The sequence below is a fragment of the Palaemon carinicauda genome, chromosome 7 (assembly GCF_036898095.1).
Source record: "Palaemon carinicauda isolate YSFRI2023 chromosome 7, ASM3689809v2, whole genome shotgun sequence".
NCBI classification, from domain to species: domain Eukaryota; kingdom Metazoa; phylum Arthropoda; class Malacostraca; order Decapoda; family Palaemonidae; genus Palaemon; species Palaemon carinicauda.
The window spans coordinates 3366901-3381085 of record NC_090731.1 but is presented as its reverse complement, the minus strand read 5'-3'; the positions used below and the strand labels follow the sequence as shown (position 1 = coordinate 3381085).

Here is a 14185-nt window from a genome sequence, read left to right as displayed (position 1 = left end):
AGCACCCAAGCCCCCTCTCCACCCAAGCTAGGACCAAGGAGGGCCAGGAAATGACTGCTGATGACTCAGCAGATAGACCTATAGGCTCCCCAAAACACCCGCTCCTTAGCTTACAAGGAGGACGAGATTGCAGCGACCAAAGAAATTAACGAGTTTGAGCAGAAATCGAACCCCAGTCTGGCGTTCACCAGTCAGGTTGTTACTGTTCTTTAGATATTTTATTTACTTAAAGCTTGTTTATTTCCTTCCCTCACAAGGCTATTTCTCCTTGTAGGCGCCCTTGGGCCTATAGCATCCTGCTTTGCCAGTTAGGGTAGTAGCTTAGCTAGTAATAATATACATAAATATATATGTATGTTTGTATATACGTATATATACGTATATATGTACAGTCTGTATATGTATTTATAAACTATCTATAATTCGACGATAATTGAACGGAAGGGCGCAGGCGCTCCAATAATTACAGATATATCTCACTAGGAAGTCAGCTGATGAGGTTTTCCCGGAATGTATGGTTAAGTACTAAATTGTAATTGTACAGATTGCTGATGAAATGTATATATATATATATATATATATATATATATATATATATATATATATATATATATATATCTTGATAGAGCAGTCGGTTAGAGTCCTGCTGGCATGGTTTCCGGCCCGCAGGTGGGGGTTCGAATCTCCACCCGGCCAGAAGCTGTTACCATAAAATGAATTCCAAGTGGATATATATTCCCAAGATAGAATTCGATATTAAATGCCTTTCGTGGGTGATATTTATATATGTATATATATATATATATATATATATACATATATATATATATATATATATATATATATATATATATATATATATATATATGTATATATAAATATATATATATGTATATATTTATCGGAAATGCTGTTATTGCAAAATACATTTTCTCCCTGTGGTATTCATTTATGCAATGAAAAATGGTTTTAAAGGCATGAAGAATAGCTTTAAAATTGCTTAAAACTGCATCATGTTTTCCGACACCCCATTGTTGAAATTGCTTGAATTTGTTAAACGCAATATAAGGATTAAGCGTAGCTCATGGATAAATGCTAATAAAAGATCATATGATTTGTCATTTTTATAGCATAACATAGTGAGATTTTCTAACAGTCCGTGTAAATTCTTGGCAAATCTGCCTTGGTGTAAGCGTTCATTAAGCCAACAGATTATTTCTCGGGTCTTACCCTGTCAAAGTCCCACAGTAAAACAATAATTTATGTGTTGGTCTATTGTGTATAAAGGGCCCACAGTAAACCAGTGACTTATGTGTAAGTTTATAGCATGTAAAGGGGCCACAATTATTGTGGCCCCTTTACAAGCTATAAACTTACACATAAATCATTGGTTTATTGTGGCCCCTTTACACTATAAACCTACACATAAGTCATTGGTATATTGTGGCCCCTTTACATGCTATAAACTTACACTTAAGTCATTGGTTTACTGTGGCCCCTTTACATGCTATAAACTTACACATAAGTCATTGGTTTACTGTGGCCCCTTTACACTATAAACCTACACATAAGTCATTGGTATATTGTGGCCCCTTTACATGCTATAAACTTACACATAAATCATTGGTTTATTGTGGCCCCTTTACACTATAAACCTACACATAAGTCATTGGTATATTGTGGCCCCTTTACATGCTATAAACTTACACTTAAGTCATTGGTTTACTGTGGCCCCTTTACATGCTATAAACTTACACATAAGTCATTGGTTTACTGTGGCCCCTTTACACTATAAACCTACACATAAGTCATTGGTATATTGTGGCCCCTTTACATGCTATAAACTTACACATAAGTCATTGGTTTACTGTGGCCCCTTTACACTATAAACCTACACATAAGTTATTGGTATATTGTGGCCCCTTTACATGCTATAAACTTACACATAAATCATTGGTTTATTGTGGCCCCTTTACACTATAAACCTACACATAAGTCATTGGTATATTGTGGCCCCTTTACATGCTATAAACTTACACTTAAGTCATTGGTTTACTGTGGCCCCTTTACATGCTATAAACTTACACATAAGTCATTGGTTTACTGTGGCCCCTTTACACTATAAACCTACACATAAGTCATTGGTATATTGTGGCCCCTTTACATGCTATAAACTTACACATAAGTCATTGGTTTACTGTGGCCCCTTTACACTATAAACCTACACATAAGTTATTGGTATATTGTGGCCCCTTTACATGCTATAAACTTACACATAAATCATTGGTTTATTGTGGCCCCTTTACACTATAAACCTACACATAAGTCATTGGTATATTGTGGCCCCTTTACATGCTATAAACTTACACTTAAGTCATTGGTTTACTGTGGCCCCTTTACATGCTATAAACTTACACATAAGTCATTGGTTTACTGTGGCCCCTTTACACTATAAACCTACACATAAGTCATTGGTATATTGTGGCCCCTTTACATGCTATAAACTTACACATAAGTCATTGGTTTACTGTGGCCCCTTTACACTATAAACCTACACATAAGTTATTGGTATATTGTGGCCCCTTTACATGCTATAAACTTACACATAAATCATTGGTTTATTGTGGCCCCTTTACACTATAAACCTACACATAAGTCATTGGTATATTGTGGCCCCTTTACATGCTATAAACTTACACTTAAGTCATTGGTTTACTGTGGCCCCTTTACATGCTATAAACTTACACATAAGTCATTGGTTTACTGTGGCCCCTTTACACTATAAACCTACACATAAGTCATTGGTATATTGTGGCCCCTTTACATGCTATAAACTTACACATAAGTCATTGGTTTACTGTGGCCCCTTTACACTATAAACCTACACATAAGTTATTGGTATATTGTGGCCCCTTTACATGCTATAAACTTACACATAAATCATTGGTTTATTGTGGCCCCTTTACACTATAAACCTACACATAAGTTATTGGTATATTGTGGCCCCTTTACATGCTATAAACTTACACATAAATCATTGGTTTATTGTGGCCCCTTTACACTATAAACCTACACATAAGTCATTGGTATATTGTGGCCCCTTTACATGCTATAAACCTACACATAAGTCATTGGTTTACTGTGGCCCCTTTACATGCTATAAACTTACACATAAGTCATTGGTTTACTGTGGGCCCTTTACACACAATAAACCAACACATGAATTATTGTTTTACTGTGGCACTTTGACAGGATAAGACCCGAGAAATAATCTATTGGCTTAATGAACGCTTACACCACGGCAGATTTGCCAAGAATTTACACGGACAGTTAGAAAATTTCACTACGTTATGCCATAAAAATGACAAATCATATGACCTTTTATTAGCATTTATCCATGAGCTACGCTTAATCCTCATATTGTGTTTAACAAATTCAAGCAATTTCATAAAGGGGGATGTCGGAAAACAGCTAAAACAGCTGTGGAGCCTGTGAGAGCTATAAGCTCTCCGGAAGCTGATGCAATTTTAAAGCTATTCTTCATGTTCTTAAAACAATTTCCAATGACTTATGCGTAGGTTTATAGCGTAAAGGGGCCACAGTAAACCAATGACCTATGTGTAAGTTTATAGCATGTAAAGGGGCCGCAATAAACCAATGACATATGTGTAGGTTTATTGTGTAAAGGGGCCACAATAAACCAATGACTTATGCGCAGGTTTATAGTGTAAAGGGGCCACAGTAAACTAATGACTTATGTGTAAGTTTATAGCATGTAAAGGGGCCACAATATACCAACGACTTGTGTGTAGTTTTATAGCGTGTAAGGGGCCACAGTGAACCAACTACTTCAGCGTGGGTTTACAGTGTGTAAAGGGGGAGAACGCAGTGGAAGTTCAATAATACACTTCAAAAATGTTAAGATAATTGAATACCAACTAATTTTCCACAAAAGAAACTGGAATTCTCAACAGTTTTTATATTTTCACTAAGCATCGAACCAGGAACCGTGGGAGTCCCCAAAATCTCGTGATTAGATAAATATAGTTAAATTACAGCATGATGGTATTTATTGACGTTTTTAAACACTCAAGGCCAAGTTACACAAACTTATATACGAACATTTAATGAATTAAGAATGCCAGTGACCGAAATGTCATAAATTTTATTTTCCTTACAGTTTCCTTGAAAGATATCCCCCCCCCCATTGTTACAGTTCTAACAATTTTAATTGTGTAAGAAACCTACAAAAACTTACACATAAAATACAAGAAAGAAAGAGAAGAGATAGAGATGTTATCAGTAGATATATATAACTAAAGAATTTCCGTTTGCTGTTATCAGCAATAACAGATCATGCTATCTGCTATGATATAAGAGTAATGATCCATTGCTGAGTCACTGAGATATACATTCCATATCATAAGCCCAACAAATCCGTAAATAATGTTTTACATATTGTCACCTTCATAAACTAACTGCCTAAGTCATTTTCTCCACTTGTTGGGAAATCAAGAAAAACCTTCTCATTTCCAAATTCTTTATATCATTGTGTTGAGCTTTAATTAACAAATTCTAATTCCCAAATTCTTCTGTTAAGAATTTGTGAATTGAAGCTCAACACAATGATATAAAGAATTAGGAAATGAGAAGAATTTTTTTATTTCCCAACAAGTGGAGAAAATGACTTAGGCAGTTAGTTTAAGAGGGTGACGATATTATATTTGTGTCATATTATTCAGTTTTATTTCTAGGATACTCAATTTGAAGTAATTTTAAGTTGGCCTATTGGAAAAGTCCCTACCTGGCTATCGCCGGACTGCAGTTCGAGTCCCGCTCAATTTCGATAGTTTCTTGTAGTACTTGCAACCTTACCATCCTTCTGAGCTTAGGATGGGGGTTTTGGGGGAAGACTGTAGGTTTTCCTGCTGAGTCATGAACAGCCATTAGCTGGCCCTCCCTGTTCCTAGCTTGGGCGGAGAGGGGATTGGGCAATAATCATTATAATAGAACTCATTTCATAGAGGATTGATATCTATAGTTTGGCTTATGATTAGCTAACAACGTATTTGCTGCGGACATGATTATATTTTGCTTAAATTAGGGGCTCTAATTATTTGCTTTTAGAATATCGAGATCTGCTCTATATATTTTTGTAATATATATTATCTGTGTTTTACATATAATTACCATAACTCAGGAGGCCAAAACCTCAGAAGAGTAATAGTATTATCGGAATTATGAACTTTTGATGCATAAAAAAAAAAAAAAAAAAAAAAAAAATACCACGAAAGTATGTTTTAATAATTACACACACTTCTCCAAATTTTGATTGAATCCGAGAGTTTCTACTTCTAATTCAAAGATGGCATCACACGTCCCTTGTTCTATCCAATTGGAGAAGGGGGATAGATTAATGCTTATGTAGATATATGTGTGGCGGGCAAAGATTATATTTAGTTCCAATTAAGTAGGTTATTTTAGGCAATTTTAAACCAAAATGACGTCATGGAAGGTTCCAGAATGCAAGGATTAAAGAGCTCTACACATTGTTTATTTTCATGGCCAATAGATGGCCTTAGCAGTAGAGTAATGAATTGCTATTTAACCCCATCATCAACTCGTTATAATTTCTATTTCTTCATTTATGTTGCTATTTGGTCACACAATTGCTATAAAACAAAAGCATGTAAACTTGATGTTACTTGTTGTCTGGCCACAACATAATTCGTAGGAAATTACAAATTTCACAATGAATATCATAAAATATTTCCTCAGCAAACAATCGTTAGTTCAATTACATTTGGGGGTCAGGGGGCGGGTCACCAGATGTGCCACATGTACTGAAATCGGTGAGACAATCAAGTAATTACAGAGTTCTTTGATATAATTTTCAATCACCTATTTATGAAAACAAAAGTTCATTAATATGTTTCATGGTATGACATGTGTTGTTATCAAAATTACGTAGAATAACAATATTATTACATATCGAAAGGCATAATAATGTTGCTCCCTCCCTTACGTCATAACGAGTTTTACTTCACTGCCAATAGATGGCATCAGAGGCACCTTGTCAAAACTAATATAGTGAATTTTTTTTGAAGACCACGTGGGTCAAAAAAGTGTGGTAGGAAGGTAGAGGCTAGAGAATTGGTAGTTGGTAAATTGTCCAACGATCCTTTCCTTATTATAGATGGATATTTTTATCAAAGAATGGTGTGAATTTTTCATATGCTATCGGAAGCAACCTGAGTTTACTTATAAAAATGTTTAATATTTCATTTCTTCATCGGAACACATGGATAATAAGTCATGTCTCTGTACAAGTGACCAAGGTAACAATCATCAGCTAAGTTAAGGTTGGTGGGACAAGTTTGGGGCAGCGCTGCCAAATGGAATTTCCTTGAATGGAGAATATCATTATTCATTACAGAACGAAATCATTTAAGGAGTAATATTTATATGTCACAAGGTCCATGGCCATGGTGTAATTTGATGTTTTCATAATCAGCGTAATCAACAATGACAAATCCAACAATGAAAAAGAAAAGGGTCACATTTCTGTATCCACGCCAACACCTGACTGTGTTGCGTCATCCACCAGCCGATTTGTGTTTGTTAATAAGGGCGTTCCAGAGTGTAAATCAGTTATAAAATAAACCTTATCATTTCTTTAGTAAATGTAAGCATGTCTGTAAAGCTGTTTCAAGGTCCACTATAGGTTTAAATGAATAGATTAAGAAAAATATGGTTTTGGTTCTTCATAATGGGTAATGTTTATTGCTAGAAATTTTCCTTCAGTTGCATCTGTGATTATAAGATCCATTTGCATATTAACTGTTCTGTATTTCGGGAACATTGGCATTTTTTTTAAAGAGTTGTTTATTGCTATGGTAGCTATTCTTCAAGTCTTATTTTTATAGATTATTGCTCCTAATTAGTTGTAAATTCTGATTAAAATATGAAAATTCCCTTTCATATGTCTTATGAATATTTTATTTACACAGTATATATATATATATATATATATATATATATATATATATATATATATATATGTATATATATATATATATATATATGTGTGTGTGTGTGTGTGTGTGTGTGTGTGTGTGTGTGTGTGTGTGTGTGTTTGCACTTGATCGTGTTTACATGTGCGTTCGCATCGATTTTATAAAAAAAAAAAAAGAACAATGTCGCCTACGTTTCCAAAAATCAAATTTGTTTCGTAACATGAGAATTGCAGACTGTAAAATCTAGTGATGTTTATTGGAACTCCAGGGTATTCTATATATATATATATATATATATATATATATATATATATATATATATATATATATATATATATATATATATATATATATATTATTAACATATCCAGGCAATATCCAGATCTTCTTTTAGCCTAACTAATAGTAAATCCACCCGCAGTAAATATTTTTATGTTGAACAGGCTTACATAAGTCCTTTTATAGTTTATAAATTAACTCTTTTGTAATGTTTTTAATGTTTTTAAAGTATTTTATTTTAATTTTCATTACTTCTTATATCGTTTATTCATTTTCTTATTTCCTTTTCTCACAGGGCTATTTTTCCCTGTTGGAGCCTTTGGGCTTATAGCATCTTGCTTTTCCAACTAGGGTTGTAGCTTAGCTAATACTACTACTAATAATAATAATAATAATAATAATATCTGTATTTAATCTGCTAATATTGGTTTGGGTTTATTTTTTTTTTTCATATATCTTTTGCGATTAAATACATTTTATATATGCTGGCTTGCAAGCAAGATCATTGATAAGAAACAAAGATATTTCGCTTAATTGTTTATGATAAACAACTGTTTAATGGAATTCAAACTTGAAGCGAATTGAAGAGTTCTTAAGAAACAAGTAAGAAGACCCTGGACAGATTACTGCACATGGAATAACCTCCTCTTTGCCTCTTTATTTTTCAAATTTTTACACTCTTGAATGGTAGAGACAAGGAACAGTGACAATAATAATAATAATAATAATAATAATAATAATAATAATAATAATAATAATAATAATAATAAAGATCCCTCACAGCTAATCACCTTAGTTACATAGAAACATAGATGTGAATTATGACCGAAATGTGTTCGAATTGCTAATATTAGCAAGTTTAAAGGTTTAAAGGCCGCTCATGAATAGCAGAGGTAAGGGAGAGTGACATTGCCCTAGCAATCAGGATAATGCCGTAGAGACTGAACATACATACATCTGATCAGTGCCCAAGGCCCCGTCTCCACCTAATCTAGGACCAAGGAGGGCCACTCAAAGGCTGCTGATGACCAGCAGATAGACCTATAGGCTACACCAAACCACCCATCCATAGCTCACAAGGATGGTGAGGTTGCAACGACCAATGGAACTAATGAGTTTGAGCGGGACTCGAACCCCAGTCTGGCGATGCCCAGTCAGGGACGTTACCACATCGCCCTCTTTAGCTCTGGACTCTTGAATAACTCATGCTTCTTCATTCCATTATCTTCATCATTTCTTGTTTATTGGTTTCATTGCCCAAACAACCATAATTATTATGTATTCCTCCAATGATATTCTGCTACATTCTTCTCATATTGCTACGAGTATTTTAACCTGAGTTATCTAGTACAAATAATGAACTTCAATGTTAAAAATCTGAGAAAACATAGGGCAAATTTCACGAAATTTATGAATTTTTAAGAGAAGAAAAGTCCCGTTTTGTTCTTTTTTTATGTCGTCTACCCCTTAAACTTGGGGGAATTGCCTTGATAAATAAAGAATAGTTAGATTATTAATAGACTTGCTATGCATGTTTTACTGATTGATAGGAATCATGTACCATTTAACATAGAAAACTTTTTTAAACATTAATTTTTCTAATTAATTTTACACAATTTTGTCAGTTTCTTGATGTGCTATTCGCATAAATATAAAATTGATCCTTTTTTACTCTTAATGGCTTTCTGTTATTTCTTATTTCAGATGCAGTAAGGAGAAACTCAGCCAAGCATACGATCTTGAGTCTTTCATTAGCCCATTCTATTTTGAGTCTATCAGGTAATTATGAAGTAACATCATCTGTTAGATATCTGTCTGTTTGTTAAGAAGAAACTAACAATTGTTGATATCAGTAACACTATGAAAATTTGACTGTAGTTAACATTATTAGTATCTGGCATGTAAGCCTCTTCTTCAATTATTCAGCGTAAGAAAAAGAATTTTCCTTAGTTTTATTATATATTTAATTGCCAGAAAAATATGCTTGAGCTGATACTAAACAATAAAAAATATATATACAAAGGAAATCCTATTTTCAGTCGTTTTGAGCATTCTTGCATATTGCATCAGATTGATCTCAAATGAAAGATTCAACCGAATCATCAGTGAAACTTATCTTTCCTTATCCAGGTCAAACCAGCAATGAAGCAAAGTTTGATGAAACGTAACTTTTCTTATCCAGGTCACACCAGCGATGAAGCAAAATTTGCTAAAACGTAGCTTTTCTTATCCAGGTCAAACCAGCGATGAAGCAAAGTTTGCCGAATCAGTTCCTGTTGGTGATGTGGAAGAACCTTTTGCTCCGGAGGAGGCATTGGCTTCTTACAGCATTTGAGATCATCATTCCTGTTCTTCTCTTCTCTATCTTGCTCTCTGTCAGAATTCTACCAGATTCGGCTTTTGTCCCCAAATACATTAATACAGTAAGTACCTTAAACTTGTTTTTCCTTATTATTGTTGTTGATGTTGTTGTTATTGTTATTTTTGTTATTGTTGCTGGTGTTAGCTAAGCTATAACTCTAGTTGGAAAAGTGTGCTGCTATAAGCCAAGGGCTCCAACAGTGGAAAATAGCCCAGTGAGGAAAGGAATTAATGAAACAGATAGAATAGTGTGGACGAGTGTACCCTCAAACAAGAGAACTCTAACCCAATACAGTGGAAGACCATGGTACAGAGGCTATGGCACTGCCCAAGACTAGAGGATAATGGTTTGGTTTGGGAGTGTCTTCCTCCCAGGAGAGCTGCTTACCATAGCTAAAGAGTCTCTTCTACCCTTACCAAGAGGAAAGTGGCCACTGAACAAACACAGTGTAGTAGTTAACCCCTTTAGTGAAGAAGAATTATTTGGTTATATTAGTGTTGTCAGGTGTATGAGGACAGAGGAGAATGTGTAAAGAATAGGTCAGACTGTTTGGTTATGCGTAGGTGAAGAAAAAATGACCCGTAACCAGAGAAGGATCCAATGTAGTACTTTCTAGCCAGTCAAAGGACCCAATAACATTCTAGCGATAATATCTCAGTTGTATGAGGAAAGAGGAGAATGTTTAAAGAATAGGGCAGACTGTTCGGTTATGTGTAGGTGAAGGAGAAATGCACCGTAACCAAAGAGGGATCCACTGTAGTACTATCTGGCCCGTCAAAGGACCCAGTAAGTCTCTAGTGGGTAGTATGTCAACGGGTGGATGGTGCAATGGCCAACCTACGAAGGAAGTCAAGTATAAAAAGTAGATATTCATAAAGATAAATGCAGAACGCTTACGAAATTTCAAAATTGGGTCTAGAATGAGTTATAGTTACATGTTTTATTAATAAAGTGGCATTGTGCAGTATAGGATTTAGAGCTAGAAGTAGAAAGGAAAATAATGAAAAAGGAAAGTTTGTTTATTTGTGTATAATTCATACAGAAATAATGATAATAGATTAATGTATTCATACATACTGTACATATATATATATATATATATATATATATATATATATATATATATATATATATATATATATAGATATAGATATATATATATATCTATCTATCTATCTATATACCAAGGCACTTCCCCCAATTTTGGGGGGTAGCCGACACCAACAATGAAACAAAACAAAAAGGGGACCTCTACTCTCTATGTTCCTTCAGCCTAATCAGGGACTCAACCGAGTTCAGCTGGTACTGCTAGGGTGCCACAGCCCAACCTCCCACATTTCCACCACAGATGAAGCTTCATAATGCTGACTCCCCTACTGCTGCTACCTCCGCGGTCATCTAAGGCCCCGGAGGAAGCAGCAGGGCCTACTGGAACTGCGTCACAATCGCTCGCCATTCATTCCTATTTCTAGCACGCTCTCTTGCCTCTCTCACATCTATCCTCCTATCACCCAGAGCTTTCTTCACACCATCCATCCACCCAAACCTCGGCCTTCCTCTTGTACTTCTCCCCTCAACTCTTGCATTCATCACCTTCTTTAGCAGACAACCATTTTCCATTCTCTCAACATGGCCAAACCACCTCAACACATTCATATCCACTCTAGCCGCTAACTCATTTCTTACACCCGTTCTCTCCCTCACCACTTCGTTCCTAACCCTATCTACTCGAGATACACCAGCCATACTCCTCAGACACTTCATCTCAAACACATTCAATTTCTGTCTCTCCATCACTTTCATTCCCCACGACTCCGATCCATACATCACAGTTGGTACAATCACTTTCTCATATAGAACTCTCTTTACATTCATGCCCAACCCTCTATTTTTTACTACTCCCTTAACTGCCCCCAAAACTTTGCAACCTTCATTCACTCTCTGACGTACATCTGCTTCCACTCCACCATTTGCTGCAACAATAGACCCCAAGTACTTAAACTGATCCACCTCCTCAAGTAACTCTCCATTCAACATGACATTCAACCTTGCACCACCTTCCCTTCTCGTACATCTCATAACCTTACTCTTACCCACATTAACTCTCAACTTCCTTCTCTCACACACCCTTCCAAATTCTGTCACTAGTCGGTCAAGCTTCTCTTCTGTGTCTGCTACCAGTACAGTATCATCCGCAAACAACAACTGATTTACCTCCCATTCATGGTCATTCTCGCCTACCAGTTTTAATCCTCGTCCAAGCACTCGAGCATTCACCTCTCTCACCACTCCATCAACATACAAGTTAAACAACCACGGCGACATCACACATCCCTGTCTCAGCCCCACTCTCACCGGAAACCAATCACTCACTTCATTTCCTATTCTAACACATGCTTTACTACCTTTGTATAAACTTTTCACTGCTTGCAACAACCTTCCACCAACTCCATATAACCTCATCACATCCCACATTGCTTCCCTATCAACTCTATCATATGCTTTCTCCAGATCCATAAACGCAACATACACCTCCTTACCTTTTGCTAAATATTTCTCGCATATCTGCCTAACTGTAAAAATCTGATTCATACAACCCCTACCTCTTCTAAAACCACCCTGTACTTCCAAGATTGCATTCTCTGTTTTATATATATATATATATATATATATATATATATATATATATATATATATATATATAAATATATATATATATATATATATATATATATATATATATATATATATATATATATATATAAATTTATATATATATACACACATACACTCACCAAAGTGGTTAACACCAAACTCTCTCTACCTCGCAGACAACAGACTTTAATGTCGTCGACGAAAAAGGTCTCCGAGAAATCGTTTGCGAGAAGTTCGGCACTTGGATACTCGACTTCTGTGTTCCCATACCAACCTCCTTCATGGGCGACAGACGGATATTCTACGGTCCACCTGGAACGTTCACCGAAAACGTTGCTAAACATGTAGCTAGAGAAACTGGAATGGATAACGTTTTCATGCCGGATCCAAATGGTAAGAAGGATTTTGCAATGTTACGAATAATCTAACTGGAAAGATTCTTTTACCTTTTTCTTATAGCAATTTGATAAAAGGATTAGGAATGCACTCTGAGAGTGCAGACCTCAGCACATAAAAAAAAAGAACGTTTTCACTCCGGATCCAAATGGTAAGAAGGATTTTGCAATGTTACGAATAATCTAACTGGAAAGATTCTTTTACCTTTTTCTTATAGCAATTTGATAAAAGGATTAGGAATGCACTCTGAGAGTGCAGACCTCAGCACATAAAAAAAAAGAACGTTTTCACTCCGGATCCAAATGGTAAGAAGGATTTTGCAATGTTACGAGTAATCTAACTGGAAAATTGTTTTACATTTTTATAGCAAATTGTTAAAAGGATTAGGAATGCACTCTGAGAGTGCAGACCTACGTACATAAAAAAAAGAACGTTTTCACTCCGGATCCAAATGGTAAGAAGGATTTGCAATGTTACGAATAATCTAACAGGAAAAATTCTTTTACATTTTTTATAGCAAATTGATAAAAGGATTAGGAATGCACTCTGAGAGAGTGCAGACCTCAGCACATAAAAAAAAAAGAACGTTTTCACTCCGGATCCAAATGGTAAGAAGGATTTTGCAATGTTACGAATAATCTAACTGGAAAAAATGTTTTACTATTTTTTTATAGCAAATTGATAAAAGGATTAGGAATGTACTCTGAGAGTGCAGACCTCCGCACATAAAAAAAAAAGAATGTTTTCACTCCAGATCTAAATGGTAAGAAGGATTTTGCAATGTTACGAATAATCTAACTGGAAAGATTCTTTTACCTTTTCTTATACCAAATTGATAAAAGTATTAGGAATGCACTCTGAGAGTGCAGACCTCCGCACATAAAAAAAGAACAAAATGGGACCTTTCTTCTCTGAGCTCCTCCCAGCCTGACGAGGGATTCAGCTGAGTTTGACCTTACGTTCGAACCTGTCATGATTGTTTTTTTATTAAGATTTTCATAACAATAGTATGAATAATCAGATTAACTGGAAAAATTATTTAACCTTTTTAATAGTAAATTAATAAAAAGATTAGGAAAGCACTCTGGGAGTGCAGACCTCATCCACGGCAGCTTATTTCTCGAGGTTCAGGTTAATTCGGTCGACCTTTTGCTTGACCTTGATCTTTGACCTAGGACTTTCAAAATTGAACCACTTACACGTCTCAACATAAAAGTTAATCACTAAACGTTTCACTCAGATCAGATCAGATTTAACTTGAGGCTTTGCCTTTGCAACGGCGCCTCTGTGTCTTTTAGTTTTGCGAGTTCCTTATTTTCACTAGTTTTTCTCTTTTCATCCACATTTGTTGTAGTACACTTTTCTTATTTTCAATATTTTCTTCACAAAAAAGGAATTTTCCAACTGTTTGTGCGTTATCTTCTGCGTATGGTTGTTGGAGCTCAATACTCTATGAGTAAGATTGTGGCCAGGAAGC

At 35.4% G+C, this 14185-nt stretch overlaps 1 protein-coding gene across 1 annotated transcript in view; it reads left to right on the top strand.

Moving 5' to 3' along the window:
• Positions 1–14185, top strand: part of LOC137643764 (phospholipid-transporting ATPase ABCA3-like) — a 66577-nt gene that overhangs the window by 2509 nt on the left and 49883 nt on the right. The window contains 3 exon segments of the mRNA XM_068376452.1: positions 9000–9074; positions 9530–9718; positions 12489–12705. Coding sequence (XP_068232553.1) covers positions 9542–9718; positions 12489–12705 — 394 coding nt within the window. The 5' untranslated portion in view covers positions 9000–9074; positions 9530–9541.